The 21,131-nt window shown below is 41.3% G+C and overlaps 2 protein-coding genes across 6 annotated transcripts in view; one reads left to right on the forward strand and one right to left on the reverse strand.

The window, feature by feature from the left end:
- Positions 1–2,000: 2,000 nt before the first annotated feature.
- On the reverse strand, positions 2,001–8,409 carry ANAPC13 (anaphase promoting complex subunit 13). The gene is made up of 3 exons (XM_063132313.1): positions 8,187–8,409; positions 7,324–7,449; positions 2,001–4,032 (listed from the first exon to the last, which is right to left on the reverse strand). Exons 2-3 carry the CDS (start codon positions 7,420–7,422, stop codon positions 3,907–3,909), a joined length of 225 nt encoding a protein of 74 aa, XP_062988383.1. The 5' UTR covers positions 7,423–7,449; positions 8,187–8,409; the 3' UTR covers positions 2,001–3,906.
- The window catches only part of CEP63 (centrosomal protein 63), a 32,177-nt gene continuing 19,345 nt past the window's right edge, over positions 8,300–21,131 (forward strand). For 2 of the 5 annotated variants that reach the window (XM_063132306.1, XM_063132310.1), the window contains exons 1-5: positions 8,869–9,289; positions 10,766–10,871; positions 11,998–12,066; positions 17,624–17,804; positions 19,647–19,742. In XM_063132306.1, coding sequence (XP_062988376.1) covers positions 12,023–12,066; positions 17,624–17,804; positions 19,647–19,742 — 321 coding nt within the window. In that variant the 5' untranslated portion in view covers positions 8,869–9,289; positions 10,766–10,871; positions 11,998–12,022. Of the gene's footprint in view, positions 8,379–8,868; positions 9,290–10,765; positions 10,872–11,997; positions 12,067–17,623; positions 17,805–19,646; positions 19,743–21,131 lie in introns of those variants that run through there. The other 3 variants (XM_063132309.1, XM_063132307.1, XM_063132308.1) reach the window with 3 other exon arrangements.

Raw genomic sequence — 21,131 nt, forward strand, 5'->3', positions numbered from 1 at the left:
TTATATCAATTTTGTTGCGTGGTTTTATCCTGATTGTGCTTTTTATACTGTATTTTGTAATTGTGCTTTTAACATGTTGGTTGTTTTATTATGGTTTTAACTTTTGTGAACTGCCCAGAGAGCTTCGGCTATTGGGCGGTATAAAAATGTAATAAATAAATAAATAAATTTTGAATCTGTGCGTGATGATTTTCTAACCATAGCCATATACATGACCTAAAAATGTTAGGCTATATAATTCGGCATAAGTATCCCATCTATCTTTTCTTTGCGTCAGGCGCTGCATAGCATGGCCACTTCACTAGTTATGCACCAAGCCCCCAGGAGTAAAGGCTGCTCACATTGATAAAATCAGACTGCCTCAGCCATAAACAGACTGTTGCTTCCAAATTCACAATTTATAATACTTCTAAATTTATACAATAAAGTATGACTCCTTATTAGGAAAAAATGTCTTTATACTGTCAGTGTGTAATTGAGAGGTGCAACATGACATAAAAGTTGCATCCATTGTACAATGTAACGGTTTCTAATTTGCATGATAGCATTGAGAATGCAATACTTATAATTATCTACAATTTCGTGTATCCAGAATGTTGATTATATAACGTAACTAATTAATCTTCTTGCTTAATAGATATTGGTTTGGAAGCAAGCCTCGTATTTCCACTGACTCTCAATGGTTTTCCCTATTCTGGTGAAGAAAGAGCTTGCATGAAGTTAGCAACATTTGTACACACTTTGTTAATTGGAGTGCAGTTGAATTCTACTTTGCAGTTATTGAAATGCAGTTGTTAGGTAGAAGATGATTGGGCTGTTACCATGGAGATTTGTTTGAAGAAATACATTTAGAGGCATGCACTACAATAAATGTTAGAAAATTCATTGAAAGTTGCTATTTACCCATAAATCTTACATTTTAGATCAGTGGGAAATGGCAGCTAATCATTCCAATTGTGAGTAAATCTCAGGCCATTCAAGTCCCCGCTGATAAATGCCCAATTTTCATCCTCATTCCATCACTTACTGATAAAAAGATAGCATTTACCAAGGCCACATTGTAAATGCCCCCAAATAATTAATGAGTGCATAGGCTGCCAGCCTGTTGCTGAAAGGTCAAACTAGGTGTTTACTGACAGGTAGATGTGTTTATAGATAGGCATAGTAGCATACTGCTTGAAATGCCAGACAAGGGTGCTTATGTGTGGGATGTAGCCACTGGGAGTGAGCCTGCCAGCATGTAACTTGAAACATCAGGTTGAGGGGCTTACTTATAAATATACATATGGATGGGTGTGCCTGTCTACTGCTCAAAACACTAGTCTTAGGGTGGGCAACATGCAGGCTGCAAGTACCACCTCGGCCTTTATTCTGGGGCGGCAGCAGCAGGGAAAAAGTGCCTGCTTTTAACAGCCAAATGTGCAGGCTGGAAGTGGCAAATCTTAAAACAAACACCTTCTTCCTGCTGCACTGCCAAAATTGGGCAGCAAGCTCTGCACTTGGACTTTAAAAGTAGGCTACTTTCCCTTGCAGCAGCAGGGGCATGAGTGAATCCCCCAGTGGGGGCTGGAGTGGAAGCCTCATTCCTGCACTAGACTGTAGACTGATCTGGCTAGATCAGAGCCTTACAAGGGGATCTTTCGAGGAAGAACTTCCCTACTAAATCCCCTCAAGTCACCTCATTAGGGGCTCTGTGGAAGATCCAGGGCTGTTCCACACTTGGGTCTTTTTCTTGAGACCTCCAACTAAATATTCTTCAGGGAAAAGGCTGCAAGAATGAAGGGAAGGAGGCAATTTCCATGCCTCACCCCCTGCATTGTATTGTCTCCACCATTTCCCCCCCTCAATTACAATATGAAGGCCTCCAGGAACTCATGCTGCCTTGGATTACCTCAGAGCAAGAAGTATGCTGGACATACTGCAACATTTACAACAACCCAAGTTTTTTGGAAAAAACTGGAAAGTGAGACTACATAATATTTTTCTTAAAATAAGGGAAGTCCTGGGAGGAAAGTGGTTTATTGAAATTGCACCTAAACTTTAATCCAACCAAGCACACATTAATATTTTCCAATATTATGTAAAGGGCAAAGTATGTAGCATACTTAAACACAGAAGCCACAAATCCCGTGAGCCCCTCTAGGCGTGTGGAAGACTTGTATAAGCCCAGTAGGGCTTTCAACTATTTTCCTTAACAGCTACTCCCCAGTGGCATAAAGCAAACTATTTTTGAAGTTCCTCAGAGTTGGAAAGAACAACATGTAATACAGAGCTCAGAGGCTGCTATTAGGGAGAAATTTTTTAAAAAGCCTTGTTGGTGGCTCTGAACTAGTTGTACAGATTGTGGCCTCCCATGCCAGGATTTCACACACTGTCCTATGGGCTCTCTATAGAACTAGTGCAACGTATTTGACCCTGGTGTTCAAGAAGCAGAATCTTTGCAATCAGTTGGGAAAACCAGGTATTTCTGGAGCACATTGTGCAGGGAACCCTTTCACACCTCCTAACTTGATAGAAAGCTCACTGTATGACAGTTACAGAGGTCTCCACAGGACAGGTGAAAAGTGGTTATGTGAGGGCAGAACTACACAACACATACTAATATGTGCGAGAACACTCTGATGGCTGCTTCTAATAGCCAAATGTGGTTTGGGAAGCGCAATAGGCAGCAAAAGGCGTGTGTGTGTGGGTACTTATCCCCCTCCCCTGCAATGCCACACCTCTAACCTATTCCCTGCTCATGGGATTCCAGATGAATGCATAAGGTACACATGCACCTTGAGCCTCATGGTGGGAGTGGGGAAGCATTTGGGGTGAGTTGCAATAGAAAATCAGTGAGTGAGGAAAGGGTTAAGTACCCCAACTCCTGCTTCTCCAGCACAAAAACTCCATCCAAAGGTGCCTTTCCCTAGAAACAGCAGCCATCAGGTTTTATTATTCACATTGATGTACAATATGTACCACCCTTGATTCATCTTCTAAAAGAGCACTGTAGAAGATCAACTCAACGGGCTTTGACCTAGCAAGCCTCCTTGACTTCCCATGAACATAAACTCAAATCATGCCAATTCACTATAAGAAAACACACACATAATTTCTAACACGGAAGCGTTCATACACTACAATCTTGTAAGCTTACCAAAAGCCTGCCTTGTGGACACACTGTTCTACTATTGCGCTCCCTGCTGGATAGTTCAAGGAAATATTTAGAACTTGAATAGTATAGTAAGAGCAGTTACAAAGCTTGCATGAGACAGTTGTACAGCGCCCCCTGCTGTATTTTATGATATTGTTCTGGCTGAGCTTAAAAACGTATCTTATTAGTCAAAACTCTCAAATCAAGATAAGACAGATTTATTTTTTGAGCCTGCCTTCTGAAATTGGTAGTGGATTCACATGAATCCAAAGTGGTTAAAGAGTTCCTCTTTTCAGAAATGCTTCTTTAGCTTATTTCACTTCAAAGAACTCTATACAGGACAGACTCATTAGAGACAGTAAAGCAAAGTTCAGATTGTTTGTCTCTTCTACTTTGATTGCTAAATCCAATTATAATGTGATTAATTTGCCAACCAAGTGCAAAACTGAGGCTAACAACTATATGGTTAGATCAATGCTTACTACTATTGCAATCAGATTTCATATCTTTGGCACATATTCCAGAAACTAATATTGAGACATTAAAAAAAGCTGACACTTGAACTATATTTTAAGAAATCGTCACTTAACACACTTTAATTGTATGTAAATGTCATGTGTGGATATATCTCTAGGGATCCAACCAGTGATCTAGGTCTAGATGTTTTACAAATGTTTTCTTTTCATCTTGAAGTAGGTTCTTATAAACTGATGAAGACCTGCCAGAAACAATTTTGCAAAGAAATTACTGAATGAAGTATCACTGAAATACTAATTTCCTGTTGGGGGAATATTTTCATGAAGATACTGCAAAGCCAGGTCAGTCCATTTCATTTCTTGTTCTTTTACTGATTCTGTTGTTCCACCATTGTCTTGTTCTGGTTCAGGAAGCTCATTCTGAGAACAGAAAATACATTAACTCCTTCAAAGTGCCAAAAAAGCAATGATTTCAAAATATTTAACCATGATGAACGTAGGGACAAGTAAATGTGCAATAACAAAGGAAGAAAAACAATCCTGCTATGTAATATGCCAAATAAGTTCTGCCATTCCTGATATGGCTATATTTGAGAGAAAACATATGATGCAGAAGTTAAGTATTTTTCTATCTTTAATTGCAATTCTAAAACAACTTATTTTCAAGTAAGCATGCTTAGAATGCTGCTGTAGTGACTTAACTAATTTGAACACTGCACATGTGAGGAAATAAAAATCTGCCAAAAGGTTGCAATTCTAAGCAGAATTACTAGCGAGTATGCCCCACTGATCTCAGGGGGATTTATCTGAGTAAACATGCATAGGATTGTGCTGTAAGGTTGTAATTCCATGTACACATACTTGAAAATAAGCCTTACTGAACGCAATGGGAGATATGGAGCAAATATGCATAGGATGATGCTACAGTTAAAAGTCCTTCTGTGTTCAATAGGATATGATAGGAATTCATATGATTTCTGCCTAGAAACATAGGAAGCTGCCTTATACTGAGTCAGATGGACATTGGTCTATCTAGCCCAGTATTGTTGACAATGACTGGCATCGGCTCTCCAGGGCTTCAGACAGTTTTTCCAGCACTACCTGGAGATGTCAGGGTTCGAACTTGGGACCTTCTACGTGCAAAGTAGATGCTCTATCACAAAACTCTCACCCCTCACCTCACCTAAAGAAAAACAAAATACATACATGTATCATATTCTACTTCGGTTAAAAATATTTATGACGATCAGTTTCTTGTATAGAACAGGTATACCTATTCAAAAGATGTGCATAGATACAATAGCACATAACGTGGCTCTTGTCAATGCAACTACAGCAATTCTTGGGAGGCAATTCTGACCTATTTAATTACCCTATTTCTTCGATTCTAAGACACACTTCCCCCCCCCCCATATAAACATCTCTAAAAATGAGGTGCATCTTAGAATCGTGGGTGTGTCTTAGGTTTTTTTCTGTTGGTGGTACTGAAATTAGTGTGCATCTTACAATCGATGGCGTCTTACAATCGAAGAAATACGGTATAGCCACACAGTACAACAGAAGTTTAGTGAGACAAGTCCCTCCTTAACATGTGTAGATCTAGCTATATGACATATACAAATATGCTTGCTGTGGCATTACCTAGCAAATTACTCCTATTAACATCACGGGGTTATTATTTGGTTGTGAGCCCTATTGTTGCCATTTCACGCACAGCTGTAGGCATTTCATTTGAAAGAACTTCTTTTTTTTTAATAGGATCATGTGCATGCTGCTAAATGTATTGATCTCCCCTGGTATACCATGGTTGACAGTGATGAGCTTGGACAATAACAGTCACCTGATGAGGAAGAAGGGACAAGGATCAGGCCCTTTCCTTAACCAGACTAGCACTGTCAAAGCTGGCATTGCCAGCCATATAGTTAGCAATGGATGCATAACATCCATGCATGTACTCCCTTAGATACTGGATGTAGGATCCCACCCTAGTGCATACAGCCAATCCAGAAGAGCAATCTGTTCATGGATGCATATATTTTCATGCATTCATCATCCTTGCTCAATAGAAGTAAATATGTAAGAAAGTGCATTGTAGTGGTGCTATTAAAGCCATTACCTCCTTAACTCTGCAAACCTATACATGTCTATTCAGAAGCAAGTCCCATTGAGATCAATGAGGTAGGTAGAATAGTAGGCATAGGATTGCAGTCTAAACAATTTGTATTGGTGGGCATTTTTTTGTTTTTACTAGCCTGGCAAGAGGAAAGAAACCTGAGCTTCCACATACATCAGAGAGGTAGTAGACTAGCACTTTTTTGTTTTGTAGGTTAGGATGCGACCCTGTGCATGTGTGGACAGAAAAACATCCCACAACTCCCAGCATTTACCAGCCAGCCATTCTGGCAAGGGAATGCTAGGAGCTATAGCAATGTTCTCTGTGTATGCATGCATAGGATTGCACCTTTACTAACTAGTGTGGGTTGATTTACAAGGCTGATTTAAGGGCAGTATATGTACATACAATGGATTTCAAAAATCCATGAAAGGAATGAGAGAACTTGTGGTCTCATTCCACAATTGGAGGTCACCTTACAATCCCCCAGTTGTTCCTGGTTGTCCAGCAACAGTAGCTAACCATAGCTAGGCTAAATAAAAGGAAAGGGAATCAGGACAACTCTTCTTTAAATGACTCCGAAGAAAAAGGAGGAGGCAGGGCAGAAGCACAGGATAAAAGCCTGAATGCTAGAAGCTTAAGAGATAGAAATGAGAGACAAGACTAGAACAAAAAGGCTCAGGAGGGACAGCTGAAAGGAGAAACAGGAAAGGAGCAAAGAACAGAAGGTATAACAAGGGGTACTGGAAAAAAGAAAAGAGTAGCAAGTTCATTAGTAGGCCAAAGAGCTGAAGCAAAGGAATGGCTTGTAGGATAGATAGGAGAGATGTTCCAGTGCAGTAAACAGTAGTTAGGAAAGCATAAAGACAAGAGTACAAGAAAAGACTTGCTCAGTTCCATAGCAATCTCAGTACCAGATCATTCTGATTCTACAACTAATCTACACCTGCTTTCACTACATAGACATGTTCATTGATCCTGCAGCTACTTACCTCACTTTGCACAAATATATCCTGGTCTGTATTATTCTAGTGTTTTCCCATCTTATCCTGCAGCAACACACTGTGCTCCCTAAAAAGTGAATTTGATTCTGCAGCTACTGACACGAATGACCTTGTGATGTAAAGGATTAATAAAGCCTATTATTAAAGCCCGTAGCTGTTGAATTTATGTGGTCACAGTGTTCTTTTGGGATGAAAACTATAGGAAGTGACCTATTTCCCCTGCAGGAGGCAACCTTGTGACACCTAGCCAGCAGAATCAATAGTGAGGGATGATAGGAGTTCTGTTCACCATCTGAAGGGCCACATGTTCACCATCCCTGCTCTAAATTAAACACATACAAATATGCAGCACCTATGAGTTACCCATGCAATTATGCATCTGTTAATGCTGCTATGTTTTTATCTATTAAGTTCTATTAAGTTTTTGGATTGCTAGTTCTTGACTGAATTTATATTCAATTTTATTGTACTAAGCTTCCACTGAGAACTTTTTGAAGCTGAATGATGAGATAAACGGTTTTAATTAAATAAAAGGAATGTAGAGGGCTGACATAGAGAAGCCAATTCAGGGTCATATTTGGAGCAGTCACTTACCAGGGGTATTGCCACATCTTCATAGGGTAGCTTATCTTCCCTCCATGCATCATCAATCAAATCTAGTATCCTCCCATCCCTCTGTACTTCACTGTCCATATTTGTGTAGGTTAGAGAGAATGAGATCTGCAACACAAAGAAAGAATTTGTATTTACATATTTCTTCTGATCTCACATCCTATTCTAAACATATTACCTTGAAATGAATTACCAAAGATGTCAATGGAACATATCCCTTATCCAGTCACAAATTCATCAAAGCACACGTCCTATTATCCCTTGTCTGTTTGGCTTACATGGGATCACTGCTGAGGACATTTACAAAGATGTTTTTTTGAAAGCATGAGCCTTTAATGCAGTCTTTCCTGACTTAGTGCCCCTCCAGATGTTTCAAAGTTCAGCACAATCCACGATCAAGAATACTGGGAGTTTTAGTCTAAGACATCTCAAGGACACCAAGTTGGGATAGTTTGCTTTGTTGTTTTCAGACATATAATGTTCCCATTCAGTATTTATGGGAATGTTAACAATACAATTATAATAATACCAAATTACCTTACACGGGGTTGCTTATAAGGAATACAATTAGATAAGACTTATGAACCACTGTAGGTACTTGAAATTTCTGTATACAAACGATGATGATGAACAGAACCTTTTGGGCCTGCTTGATAGCCCCAAGCAGAGCTGGGCAAGAAGTAGGGGGATGCTATCAAGTTCTGCACCCTTATTACATATGCTGCGTCCCCATATATACGAAGCCTGCCAAGCACCCCCCACCCACCCCCGTGGCCATTCTGAAATGATTCAGAACACCAACCCGCTACGACCCTGCTCTCCCCACCGCCGCCCCCGACTCTCACCTGAAGCTCAGCCAACTATTTTCCGCTCTCGGAAGCGGAGGAGGTGACGTCACAGGCGGCTGCTCTAGTCAGTGGACGTAAACCATAGAGATGATATACCAATGGGGCACGGGGAGAGAAGGGGGCATTGCGAGTCTCCCCCAAATAGCGTGGGCGGGAGTCCCAAGTCGGGCAGCGACTCCCAACTCTGAGGTAACTGTTGAAGCCCCGGGGGCGTGGCTAACTGGCTAGCGTAGGAGAGCCTATAGTAGGCTGAAAAACTTGACTCTCTGTTTGGCGTCTCTTATCCTGGCCCGGCGTTTATCGGCCGGGCTTCTTTTTCTGCTTTCCTCTTTTTACCGTATATTCGAGCTTGGCGCGGCAGTTTCCCCTCCCAGCCCCCCGAGCTTTAAGCCGCCGGAGCAGCCCCCCACTTGCAGCGCCTCCCTGCTGATCGACGTGGATGGCGCGTTGTGTGAGGACTCTGTAACGTCGTCTCGTAAACTTGGGGGCAAGCGTGTGTGGAAACGATTGCCGCTTTCCTGCCTGGCCGGCTGCTCTCCTAGGCTGTTTTCCTTTTCGGTCCTTCATACCAAGCCTTCCTCATCGTTGGTGTTTTCTCAGGGCTTGGGCTGCAGACCGGCTTTTCAAGCGGTTTCTGGAAAGCGGTGCCTTTAAGAACTATGCTTGCTGGGGCATGCTGGGAGTTGTAGGCCTTCGTTTAAACATGAATAAGATTGGGCCTTAAAAGCAGGTGGAAAAGCAGGAAGGTGCAGCAGTAGATAACATTTATCTCCGTACGGTGCAGAGAGAGGGGGGACCTCATTCTTCAGGGGTAGCAGCCGGTGTTAGTTTGGTACAGCAAAAACAAACCCTGTGGAACCTTAAAAGGCTGATGGACTTACTCCAACCAAAGCCTTCGTAGCCTAGAAGCCACCGTTTGCCCCACCTGTGCAGTTAAAAGCTCAGCGCTAAGGGTGGGTTGAGAAGTTGGCCACCTTATGCCCTGTTTGAGTCTCGCGGAAGAATAGTTCGAGCTGCGTTTTATACGGAGGCTTCTGCAGCCCAGTCTTGTACGGGTTTGTTCGGAAGTCAGCTCCTACTTCAGTGGAGCTTACTCCCAAGTAAGTGCGCTTATGACTTTGCAGCCGTTTGAGTATCTGATTTATTTATTTATTACATTTATATACCGCCCCATAGCCAAAGCTCTCTGGGCGCTTTACTTAAACAGGTTTTTTTTTTTGCTTATTTGGAATATGTTATTTAACTTTTTTCAAGCGGTTTCTTTTATTGTATCTGAGGTCCCTATTCAACTTCTTCTTATAAGCTATAGGCTTAAATTATTAACCAAACTAGAATCCCATCCCACACAGCTTTTTTAAACTAACTATGGGCTAATTTGCACAATTTGCTTTATCTGCTGGTGATTCAGTTGTGATGGGGCAGGGTACAATGCTAAGAAGTAGTAAGGACTAGTTGGGATGCCAATAATTGGGGCACAACCAAAACATCTTGCATATTATTAACACTTTTGAATTTCTGAAGCAGTAATACATACCTACGTGCTTCAGAGTAAATGTATTTATTTTTAGGCTGTCTTTCAGAACAAGCTCTCTCAAGGTGGTGTATAACAGTTTAAAATGGGAAAACAAAATTTTAACAACTAATTAAAAGAAATGGCAGAAATATGTGACCAATGACATTTTTTATTTATGATTCACAGGGCACTCACATTGCAACCCAAATCAGATGTGCTCCATATAATCATTTGCCCAAGGTGATATCTTTTTATGGGCACACTATAGTGATGCAGCCAAAGTTGGCAGCTTACTGGGGAAGGCTATATTTATTTATTTATTACATTTCTATATCGCCCAATAGCTGGAGCTTTCTGGGCGGTTCACAAAAATTAAAACATTCAAAGTATAAAACAGTATAAAACCATAATATAAAATACAATATAAAAGCTCAACCAGATAAAAACAGCAGCAATGCAAAATTACAAATTTAAAACACCAAGTTAAAATTTATTTATAGACTGTTAAAATGCTGGGAGAATAAAAAAGTCTTCACCTGGCGTCTAAAAGCATATAATGTAGGTGTCAAGCAAACCTCCTTAGGGAGCTCATTCCACAGCAGAGAAGGCCCTCCTCCTAGTAGCCACCTGCCTCAATTCTTTTGGCAGGGGCTTGCGGAGAAGAACCCCTGAGGATGACCTTAGGGTCCAGGCAGGTACATATGGGGGGAAGTGTTCCTTCAGATAGCCTGGCCCCAAGCCGTTTAGGGCTTTAAATGTTAATACCAGCACTTTGAACCGGGCCTGGACCTGGACTGGCAGCCAATGAAGCTGGAAAAGGACTGGCATGATGTGGTCTCGGCCAGTCCCTGTTAGTAACCTGTTAGACTAGTTTCAGACAGGTCACTAATGAGTTCTGGATTTTATCAGATTATTCTTGGATTTTGGTGGAAGCATGGGAAACAAATACGGGGCAACATTAGCCAAAAGGATTAAAATATTTAACTATTTTTTTAAAAAAGAAAATAGGTTCACGTCTGTACTCCTATTGTTATATGCTATTATTGCCTTTCTGCCTTAACAGAAATGAAACTTAGTCACCACTGCACAAGAAAAAATAAACCTGAGCAAGTGAAATGATGCCTTTATTTGGACTGCCTAAGCATTAAATGCTAGAAGGCAGCTTACAGGTAACTTCTGAATTTGTGATTCTTTATTAAACAGTGAAGATTTAATGTTCAGATTTGACAAATTAATAGGTTTACTTCTAGGAAACCCAGGGCTGGTTCATATGTGGTTGACTATGGAGCGCTGTTATTTGTTGGAAAAAGCAGGTATGTACGATCCTTCCCACAGTGTGCGTAAGGCTATGAGCAGAGTACTTTAGATCCAGGTTCATGTATGCTTTAGTTGTGTGATGGTTTCCACACTTAATGTGGGGTAAGAATTGTCTGAATTGGGCCTTTACACGTACAGGCGTATGTGTGGCACCATTGGCTTAATGCAATGGGGCAAAGTATATCTTGTCTCTAATTTTTTCACCATGGTTGCTGAATTTTGACGTAGGCAAACCAACCCCTAGTATTGTCAGTCCTGACTAGTACTGGCCCAACTCTGTACCTGAGATCTTGAAATCCCCTTGTTTGTACATGACAAGCTGATCTTCCCAACAAAGGCCATTATTCTGGAAAATTATGTGCCTTTCTCATTGAGATGATTGTTTTTAATTAAAAAGACGACAAGAATTTTATATATAATGTAGGCTTTTAGTCCACATTATTAAATCAGCCCATCAAGACAGGCACATGGAACATACATTCTTCTTCTCTAAAATGTTCTTCTGATATTTCCTTGACCACTTGCAATAGTTCTGTTTGAAGACTAACCCATTTGTGTCTAGCTTGGTCATGCCTCACAGGGAGGGAGCAAGACACAAATATAGCAAAATAACTGTATGTAGCCCCATATAGATGTCACTGGCACTCCTGATTTGAAAATGCTGCAGCCATGTAATCTCTATCTTTTTGGTCTGAAGCAGCACACCGACTTGCTAGTAAATCCTGGTGTTAAATGAAACCTGTTTTGTTTTCTTGTGATTTATTTCATTTATTTATAACCTGTCCAACGTTTGGCCTGTAAATTTATTGAAGTGACAACTATTCCCCCCTTCCATACTGTAAATTGTGTAATTCTTCACCCTTTCTTTCCCTTTCACAATTGTCAGACACATCTCACATATTTTGCAGTCACCTAGAGAGGGATTGGACATAATGATGAATTGCTATAGCATAACCTTTACTTTGTTTGCTTTCTCAGCTGCCCCAAAGGATGTGATTTCAGGATGGAGGCATTGCTAGAAAGAATGCAAAGGCAAGGACAAGGCAGGTATGTATATATTATTTTTTATTTTATTTAAACACCAATATTGTTTTGCATATACGCTTTACATATCAGCTGTTTTCCCTCCCCTCACAGCATGCTGACTTGCTTCCACAGTTATTCTGTCCAGATCTCCTCTTGCTGGCATTATATGGAACCATGATACTGTCTTTCAAATACCTACTCATTCTGGTGGGTTTTGCCATTCTGACAGAAAAATAACAGCTGCAGCTTCCAGAATGTTCTTATGAAGCTGCTCTTCCTTTCTGTGAAATCCTCCAGAACTTGAGTTCCTCTTTAATAAAACTGTCCAAATTTATTAATTGTTTTGATTCCATTAATTAAGGCTTAAACCTGTGTAATTCAGTGGCTGCTCAGTCTCTATAGTGCTTTCCAACAATCACTCTGGTACTTTTCTTTGCCTTCTAATTCCTGCATATAAAACCTTATGTTAAAGGCACAGCTTTAAGAGTAGGTTAAAAGCTTGGTAGCACTACGAATGACAAAGGTGCTATAAAAATTTATTTATTTATTAAATTTATATACTGCCCCATAACCGAAGCTATGAATTCAGTTTGATTGTAGGGATACTTATGCAGTCCAGTCTTACACATGCTATATCTAATGGACCTTATTCCAAGTAAAGGTACTTAGGAATGTGGCCTTAACACACTTCCTCATTCCTTAAATTGTTCTTATATTATATCATTCTGATGATTGGCATATCTGCATTCCATCGCCCAATGTATTAAGATCTTGTTAAGTTTGATAGTTACTCTGGTCAGTCTAATTTCAGTTAAAAAAAAAGGGAAAAGTAAGTCCTTATTCTCAACCATCACCATGAATTTTTCTTCAGTTGTGGAAAGAGATGAGGAAGGAGAATGAGAGGAATAGGTCTGTTGTCGCTGCTGTTGTTTTTAAAGGAAAATCGCTGTAGCAAGCAGAGTTAGCCTCAGTATGCCTATTCTAGCCCAAGTTCTGAAACCGGGACTGTTGGTTCCTGTCCCCACCACCTGCCACTCTGGGGGAGAGCATTTGTTGTTGTGGGGGTGGGCGGCGCTGAGCCTTGGTCCCATGGTTCAGCCCTAGCTGCACCACTGTTCACTGTGCAAATAATGTTTTGTTTTCTTGCACAGAACTTAGCAACCTAAGAGTTTTGGCTTTAAAATTATTAATCAAGGAAAGATTATGCAAAGATTTGGCCAAAGTTTTCAGGAGATTGGGACATTGTCCGGCTTCTGCTTGAATAGCTTCAACACTATCCTCCCCTCATTTAAGGGCGCAATCCTATCGTGATTTCCGTCAGCCTCCGAACTTGGAGGCTGACAGGAATCCTATGCAGAGCGGGAGCAGTATGGAGGCGATCTTTACTCCCGCACTCCAGACCACCCTGCATTACTGCTAGACATACGATTTCACCTGTCTAGCAGTGGTGCTTTGGAGAAGGACGGAAGTTGGGTGGGGCGGAATAGGAAACATTGTCAGTCTCTTCCCCTCCCCACCCCACGAATGGCTCCTTTCCCCCCCCCCCCCCGTCTCTGTGCTCCTTTTACGGTTTTCTCTGCGCTGATTATGAAGGCACGAGGAGGGGCCAGGTTTTCCTGTCTCTGAGCTTGGAGCCAGGAAACAAAACTATATTATGAACCACCACCTCAGATGCTATCTGGGGGGGACATAGGATTGCTCCCTAAGTCTCTTTCCCATTTATCCAGTACTAACCCCACCCCACCTCCTGGTTAGATTTCACTAGCATCTTCAGTTAAAGGTTTTAATGTAGCAATACTGAGAGAGGCCTCTGCAGAGACTCAAGAGGATCGTTGTCAGTCATCATTGACAAATAGCTGGCTGAACACGTTAAATATAAAGCTGCTTCTTATATTCTAAACTGAAATGCCCAATTTAGAGCATAATTGTAGCTTGTGCTTAGGTCCTTTGGCACAAACAGGGTAAAGTTAGCTTCTTTAAAAGTATTTTTTCCCTATAGAAAAACTGTCAAGTTGCAAAAGTATTATGGACATTCTGGAGAAAATGAAGAATTTCAATCTCTTAACCTATTGATTTCCAATTCTTTTTTGGCTTTTGTATTTGACAGGCAAATTAAAAGGGTAAAGATCAGCAAGAACTTCTTTTCTCCAGGGTTCTATCTTGCAATTCTGAGTATTGTCTCTGGTCTAACAACTTGCAAAGTTCCAAAAAAAGTTAGCAGAACAAGTTTATCTTATTACTGTACCAGAGTGGAATCCCCAAATCTCTAGGTTGCCAACTGTTGCTAGTAGTTTGCAAATGCCTTTTGTCCCATTATTGTGTTGTCATCCATGCTGCTGTATTTAAGAACATGTCAGCATGTTTGGTTTAAGCCTCTTTTTGTACAGTTGGTAACTGGACTGTACACTGTCTCTGGTGTATTAAACTGGGTGTAGCCTCCCTTCCCTTCCTGCTAGAGGTTGGGTTTTTTTTAATAGAAACATAAAAACCGTGCTCAATTAACATGGAAATGGTAAGTTTCTAGACAGTATTTATGGCTGTATTCATGATCTTAGATACTAATTTAGCTGGTATCATTTCATTAAGCAAGCTCTTTTGCCTTCACTGAACCATTCTGCTTTAGTTCCTATCAAAGTCAGTTGGAAAACTCCCATTGACATTGGTGGCATCCAATTTGCAGCTTAACAAGTGCAATGTGTTCTTGTTCAGCTGCAAAAATATGGGTTGTATTAAAGTGCCCTACTGCTAGGTGATTATACACTGCAAATGGATTGGATTTCTCTTCCTCTCTTCTGGAGGGTTGGGGGCCTCCTGGAATACATTTGGGGGAGTAGAAGGGGAAAAGAAGCTCCCATTGTATGAGCGGAGGCTTGCTTACATAACATTGGATTTCGCCCTATGGTTTATTGATTCAGGATGCTCAAAGGTGTGAGACGGTCCTCTGAGGAACAGCATGTAGTTGCTGGTAAAAACTGTGAGTTGTTCCCTGAAACACCTTTACCCAAAATCACTGCTTCTGGCTTATACTTGCAGGCCAGGGGTGAGGAGGCAAGGAATGGCATCTTATTTTAAGATTTGTATTTGAAAGCATTTTCCTTTCTCAGGTCAGAGGCCTTAAAGAAACCATGTAAACAGCACAGGTCTACACGGTCTTGGTCTCTTGTCTTTTATTTTTTAATTACATTATTAGGCTAGGGGTGCAGTCCTATTCATATTTAGACAGAAACAAGTCCTACAGCTCCCAGCATTCCCCAAGCAGCCATGCTGGGGAAAACTGCATAAATATTTTCTGTCTAGATATGCATAGGATTGCACCTTAAAACACAATGATCATAAAGATGTTTACTCATAAGTAAGTACTGCTTAATTCGGAGGGCTTTACTTCCCAGTAAGTATGCTTACGATTTGAAAGGAGAACAAAGTTGTCACTTTTGGATTAGATAAATTCAAATTAACTGATGCCTCCAGGTTATTTTTATTTTCTTTGTTTAAACATTTAAATATTTCTAATTTTTATATTGAATGGGTTAAATTCAACTTCCATTTATGTGCCAGGACTTTCGTCTTCCCTTCTCCCCCTTAGCAGCCCTCTATGCTGCCTGAAAATTTGTTACAGAGGGTTTTCATCCCTCGTGCGTTGTTTGTATGTGTGTGTGTTTATATATTTGATTGGCATTTCTTTCATCCATTTGTTGAGGATGGACTTTATTTTTACTTGCATTTTTATTGTTTTAATTTTGTTTAATATTTGATTGGGTGTTGCTAAGAAAATATATTTTATAAATTAATGAACAAATGCAAGAAACAAAATAGATGTCTGGTGTTGAGCAGGTTTTCTATCTTTATCCTTGTGTGTGTTGTGAATCCACCATATGTTCTAATTATGCCATATTGCCCTGTCTTATATTATTTCTGAGTTCTGTCCTTATTGCTTTTGGCTGGAGGAACACATCTCTTGCCATTGAAATTAAGGGATCTGGGGCCGGGATGGTTGAGGAAGTATTGCTTTTGCCCATATGTGTGTCATGATGATGTTTATAAAAAAGAGGGAGAGACACAGACTGGGTTCAGATGTCATAATAACCTATGACAGGTTAATTAAGCCACAATGGCTTAATTAACACATTATGGGTTATGTGGTCTGGTGGGATCTTATTTTTAACCCATGATAGCTTATTTGGCCAAAATAATCCACTCTAAAAACCCATGGTTTGCAGAGTGGGTTATTTAACCCATTGTGGGTTATAGTATTGTGTGGTGGTCGCCGTGGGTTATTTGCCTGGCTACAGAGCTGCGCAGCAAGAGTAGTCAAAACAGCTGCCACTCTTTTCTTTGCTGTCTTACTGCTTAGGAACATGTTAAAGTGACCAAGACAGCAGTGTAGAGGAGGCAGGGTATGAGGTTTGGTTCTGAACTTGCAAACTCAGGAGGTGTTACAGGCATCTCCTGCTTTTTGGTGCACCTGGAATTTTCGCTGCTTTCAGAGTTAGGGTGCTGGGTTTTCATAGCATATCAGGTGATTTTGGCTCTGATCTGACAGGTTCCCACAGACCTGAAGAAAGTGAACTATGCCTCTCCCAAACTAGGTGGTTATAGCAGTTTCACTGCACATTATTCTGCTTTATTTTCTGACGGTTTGGGCATCCGTGAAGCCTACATGAATGTCATCCTGGGATTCTTGTTCTCCTGCCCGCCTCTGTTCCCTGCTCTGTGGAAAGGGAAAGCATGGTGAGGGGAATGAGAAGTGCTCAGAAAGAGCAGAGCCTTCTGTCTGGAAACCTGAGTAGCTAGTTCCCCACCGACGACTCTGCTAGCTCATTTCCCCTCTATATGATAGTGGAAGGTATCCTAAGAACGATTCCCTCTAACTAGCCAAATGTCAATAGATCTATAAATTGATATATCTACACCGTGATATATCCACACAACCATATTTCTATACAGCCTTATAACTGTGAATCCATATATCTACATATTGAAATATCTACAGGGTGACATATCCATACATTGATATATCTGTACAACAGTGTAATGAAATTGCTCCGATACTGGGAGTAGTTTTTCAGAGGGAAAAATTGCGATTTTAATGCTGAATCGAAGTAATGTCCCCCACTGGTTGTTTAGAAATACTGAAGTGAGATCCAGAAAATCGGAGGAGTAGAGGATAGAGATAAATGACAGTGTAGTGAGTATAGTAAATATACAGGGATTTGACGGTGGATTGGGTGACTCCTGACTGGAGGAGGCTGTGTATGATGTTTTGATGCAATTCTTCCAGTGCTTCAGAGGTGAAACAGCACCACTGCTTGCATGAGAGGAATGTAGCAGGACAGGGGGTGGTGTGGGGTGAGGTGAGTCAAATTATATATAGTAGCTTAATAAGCTACTCACAGTAGTTTATTAGCCTGCTCATGTGGTGGGGGTTAATGGACTATTTAAAAAATAAGCTACTTTGAGTAGCTTATTAACCCATCGTGGGCTATCGTGAAGTCTGAATGCGGTCACAGAAAACATTGCTTGTCTGGCATCTCTATTGTGGTATCTACACTATGATCAAAACAGGTTCTTTTCTTGACAGTAGAGGTTTCCTGACTTCATGTGAGGCTGAACTGCAGGAGTTGATGAAGCAGATAGACATCATGGTGGCGCATAAGAGAGCTGAATGGGAAAGCCAAACTCAGGCACTGGAGTCCTGTTTGGATATCCGAGAGCAGGAGTTGTCCACTCTCAAGAATGCATTGGATGAGAAACGCAAAGAGGTACCTTTACGTGTTCTGTGTTACATTCACTTGCCTCAGATGTGATTTCCTTTCTCTTAAAATGTCACTATAGACACAGACCCTGCATAAAGCTTTACCCTTTCAACATTGCTAAGTTCTTGTATCTGCGTTTTTACAATCCATAGGTGTGGTTTGGCAATTGTGCAAATGATATGCAAATCGTATTCCTTTTACTTCAGCAAAATTGGCAGAATAGTTGTGGCTTATGCTTGTAATGGGCTTTAGGTTGGCATAATCTTTAGACTCCAGTAAGAACTTCTTTAGCAGTGACCTCATAACAAATTGCCTTTCCTTCTACTAACTAATCACGTTATTTAGAACTGGCAAAGGATTTTCACTCTGGTTTAATGAGCTAATGGTTCCAGAAACTGGCTTAGCTGTTGCTTTTCCCATTAGGGTATGATACAGCATTTGTTCTGCATTCTGCATTTATCTCATTATTGCTGTGTATAGCTGGACTAGACAGTATATTGTACAGGAGAAGAAGCCATGTGTGTGCTGCGCATGTGACCACCAGTTGGATAATTCCCTGCCATGCAGCACGGGGTGCAGCTAGGGTAACTTCATACACACCCTACAACCCCCTACATGCAGTAGATGTTGAAGGGTGGGAATGAAGCCACTACAACCATGCACCTGGTTCAGACAGCGCTCCCTGAGTGGGGTTGCATATTCAAAACGGTGGCTGCGCACACTGCGCATGCACTGCAGCCTCACCATGGATTAAATTACTCATGGTGGGCTGTCTTGAACCAAGATGGAAAGTATTAACTGTGTTCCCTGGTTCTATCTCCCAAACTGGCTGGGTTCACATGGCACGCTGTGGCTGGGTGTGGCTTATTTTAGCCATAATGAGCCATGGTGCTCGCACGCGCTATCCTCATTATTCCATCCCTGACCATTTATTTATTTATTTATTGCACTTATATACCGCTCCCATAGCCAGGGCTCTCTGGACGGTTTACAGGCCATGGGTTGTCACATTGGGCAAACAGGGCTTATGCGAGGGTTAAAGAACCCTTGCATAACCTATGTCATCTTGTAATGTTAAGATGGGTTGCTTTGCCTCCTCAATCATGTAGATTTTTGGTACTGTGCTTAAACAGTGGAGCAGTTTTTCCTTTTTTCTCGTGGATTTTTTTTTTTTTTTTACTTCTCTATCTCGGGAGCCTTAAAATGCATCACAAGCCAAAAAGATTTTTGCTCCATCCTCTTTCAGTGATCAGCCAGCTCAGTCTTCCTGCTCAGTTGTCTTTTGTTTTCTTTGTTGTACCTGGAGAGGCTGAAACCCTTTAGTTACTTGTGGTGGAGTGACCACTGTAGAAGAGTCTGGGTTAACCTCTGAGGAGAATGATACGTAGAGTCGGTGGACAACCTGCAGCCCTTGGCCTAGTTTCAGGCAGGTGGGTGCATGGCAGGGAGATCAGAGGAAAAGAAGGGGGGTTGGAGGGAAGAAACATGGGGGGAGGGGGAAGAAAGACCTATGTAAGTCACGAGTTCAGACCTCTGACAAGAGCAATCTGTCTTTGCAGGGAGGAAGCGGGAGGAAAGAAAAGGAGGTTATCCTGTTCACTTTTGTCTCTGGCCCTGCCCACTGCCCTGAGAAATAACCCCTGAGGAAATGTGGCCCTTGACAGAAAAAAATAGTCACGTACTTATTCCCCATCCCCTGGTGTAGTGGATCTGTCTTGTTTGTGCAGAACAGGATGATTTTCACATCTTTGGTTCTCTCTTTCTGACTCGTTTTTTCACTGTCCACTAAACATTTGAAAAGTAAGAATTGCCTATACTGTTGTGCTAATGTGTTCTGATTTCTTTCAGATTGAGAGGCTGTGCCAGAGACTGGAAGGGATGGAACAACTGAATCACGACATGACTGTGGAATATGAACAGCAGTTAACAAAAGTCCAGGAAGAGGTGAGCTTCCCCAAGCCCAGCTTTATATTGTGCGATGTTTGCCCTTCCATGTGCATTTTAAAAAATATTTTCACGTCTATAATGTTGTCATTGACTCTGTGTGTGTGTTACTGGCAAAAGCACTAAAATGAGAATTTTTGGAGAGGAAAAAATGGACATTTCACAGCACTTGTCAATTTTTCCTAAATGCTCCACACTGAAATTGTTGGGGAGCTTGAAATGATTATTTTAAACGGTTGCAAATGTTTTGGGGTTATATCATTGCATTGCAGTGGGCATAAGGATGTGCCGTTCTTTCTCTGCAAAATTATTGTGAGGTTTAAGGTAGCCTTGTTCACATACAGATAATCTGCTGCATGAAATAATTGCAGTCTTTCCCCTCTGTGATGTAGTTATATACCTTGGTAGATAAGGAAAGTTAAATTGAAACCAAAAATTGTGGATTGTATTCAGATCAACAAAGGCCGATAGTATCATACATGAGCAAGTACAGTTTACATGTAGCAGAGTGTATTGAATTATTATTATTATTTACAATATTTATATACCGCTCAATTATCTAACACAGATTCCAGAGCAGTGAACATAGGTATAAACTTTAAAAGAAAGAAGATTTAAAAAAGCAAATAAAAATGGTTCAATTTAAAAACGAAGGAACAAGAAAAACAGTGGCTAGTCAGTTGGGGAAGGCTTCTCGAAACAGAGTTGCTTTCAGGAGGCGCCGGAAGCAGCCTAGTGTTGACGCCTGCCTGACCTCCAGGGGCAGAGAGTTCCACAGAGAAGGGGCCTCTACACTAAAGGCTCTTCTTCTGGTGAATTCCAATCGGACCACAGGTCCATGTGGAACCACCAGGAGCATGCCCCCCGATGACCTCATTGGTCGGGCAGGTTGGTAAGGGAGAAGGTGCTCTCTCAGGTAGCCTGCTCCCAAGTTGTTTAGGGTTTTGTACACTAGTACCAAAACCTTAAACCTGGCCCGGTAGCCAATAGGTAGCCAGTACAATTCCCTCAGCAAAGGAATTATATGCTGAAAAGAGGCAGCTCTTGACCAACAGCAGAGCTGCTGTGTTCTGCACTAGCTCCAGCTTCTGGAGCAGTCTTAAGGGCAGCCCCACATAGAGAGCATTGCAGCAATCCAGTCTTGAGGTTACTAATGCCCGTACCACTGTGGCCAAACTATACCTGTCCAGAAGAGGCCATAGCTGGCGACCAAGCCAAAGCTGATAAAAGGCACTCTGAGGCAACATGGCCACTGGGGCTTCCAGTGACAATGATGGATCTAGGAATGTATTTCTCTTTAAAGAAATGTGTCCCTTGACTTATTCCTTGCTTTACTCTGTTAGTAGGGTGCTGGGGAATGCTGGGAGTTGTAGGACTTTTTCTAACTAA

This window comes from Elgaria multicarinata, chromosome 8 (genome assembly GCF_023053635.1).
Source record: "Elgaria multicarinata webbii isolate HBS135686 ecotype San Diego chromosome 8, rElgMul1.1.pri, whole genome shotgun sequence".
In the NCBI taxonomy this organism is placed as follows: Eukaryota; Metazoa; Chordata; class Lepidosauria; order Squamata; family Anguidae; genus Elgaria; species Elgaria multicarinata.

Excerpts from the sequence above, each read along its gene's own strand:
- ANAPC13 (XM_063132313.1), bottom strand. The coding sequence starts at position 7,422 with ATGGACAGTGAAGTACAGAGGGATGGGAGGATACTAGATTTGATTGAT. Across the intron at positions 4,033-7,323 it reads AAGATGTGGCAATACCCCTG|AATGAGCTTCCTGAACCAGA; the intron begins GTAAGTGACTGC and ends TTCTGTTCTCAG.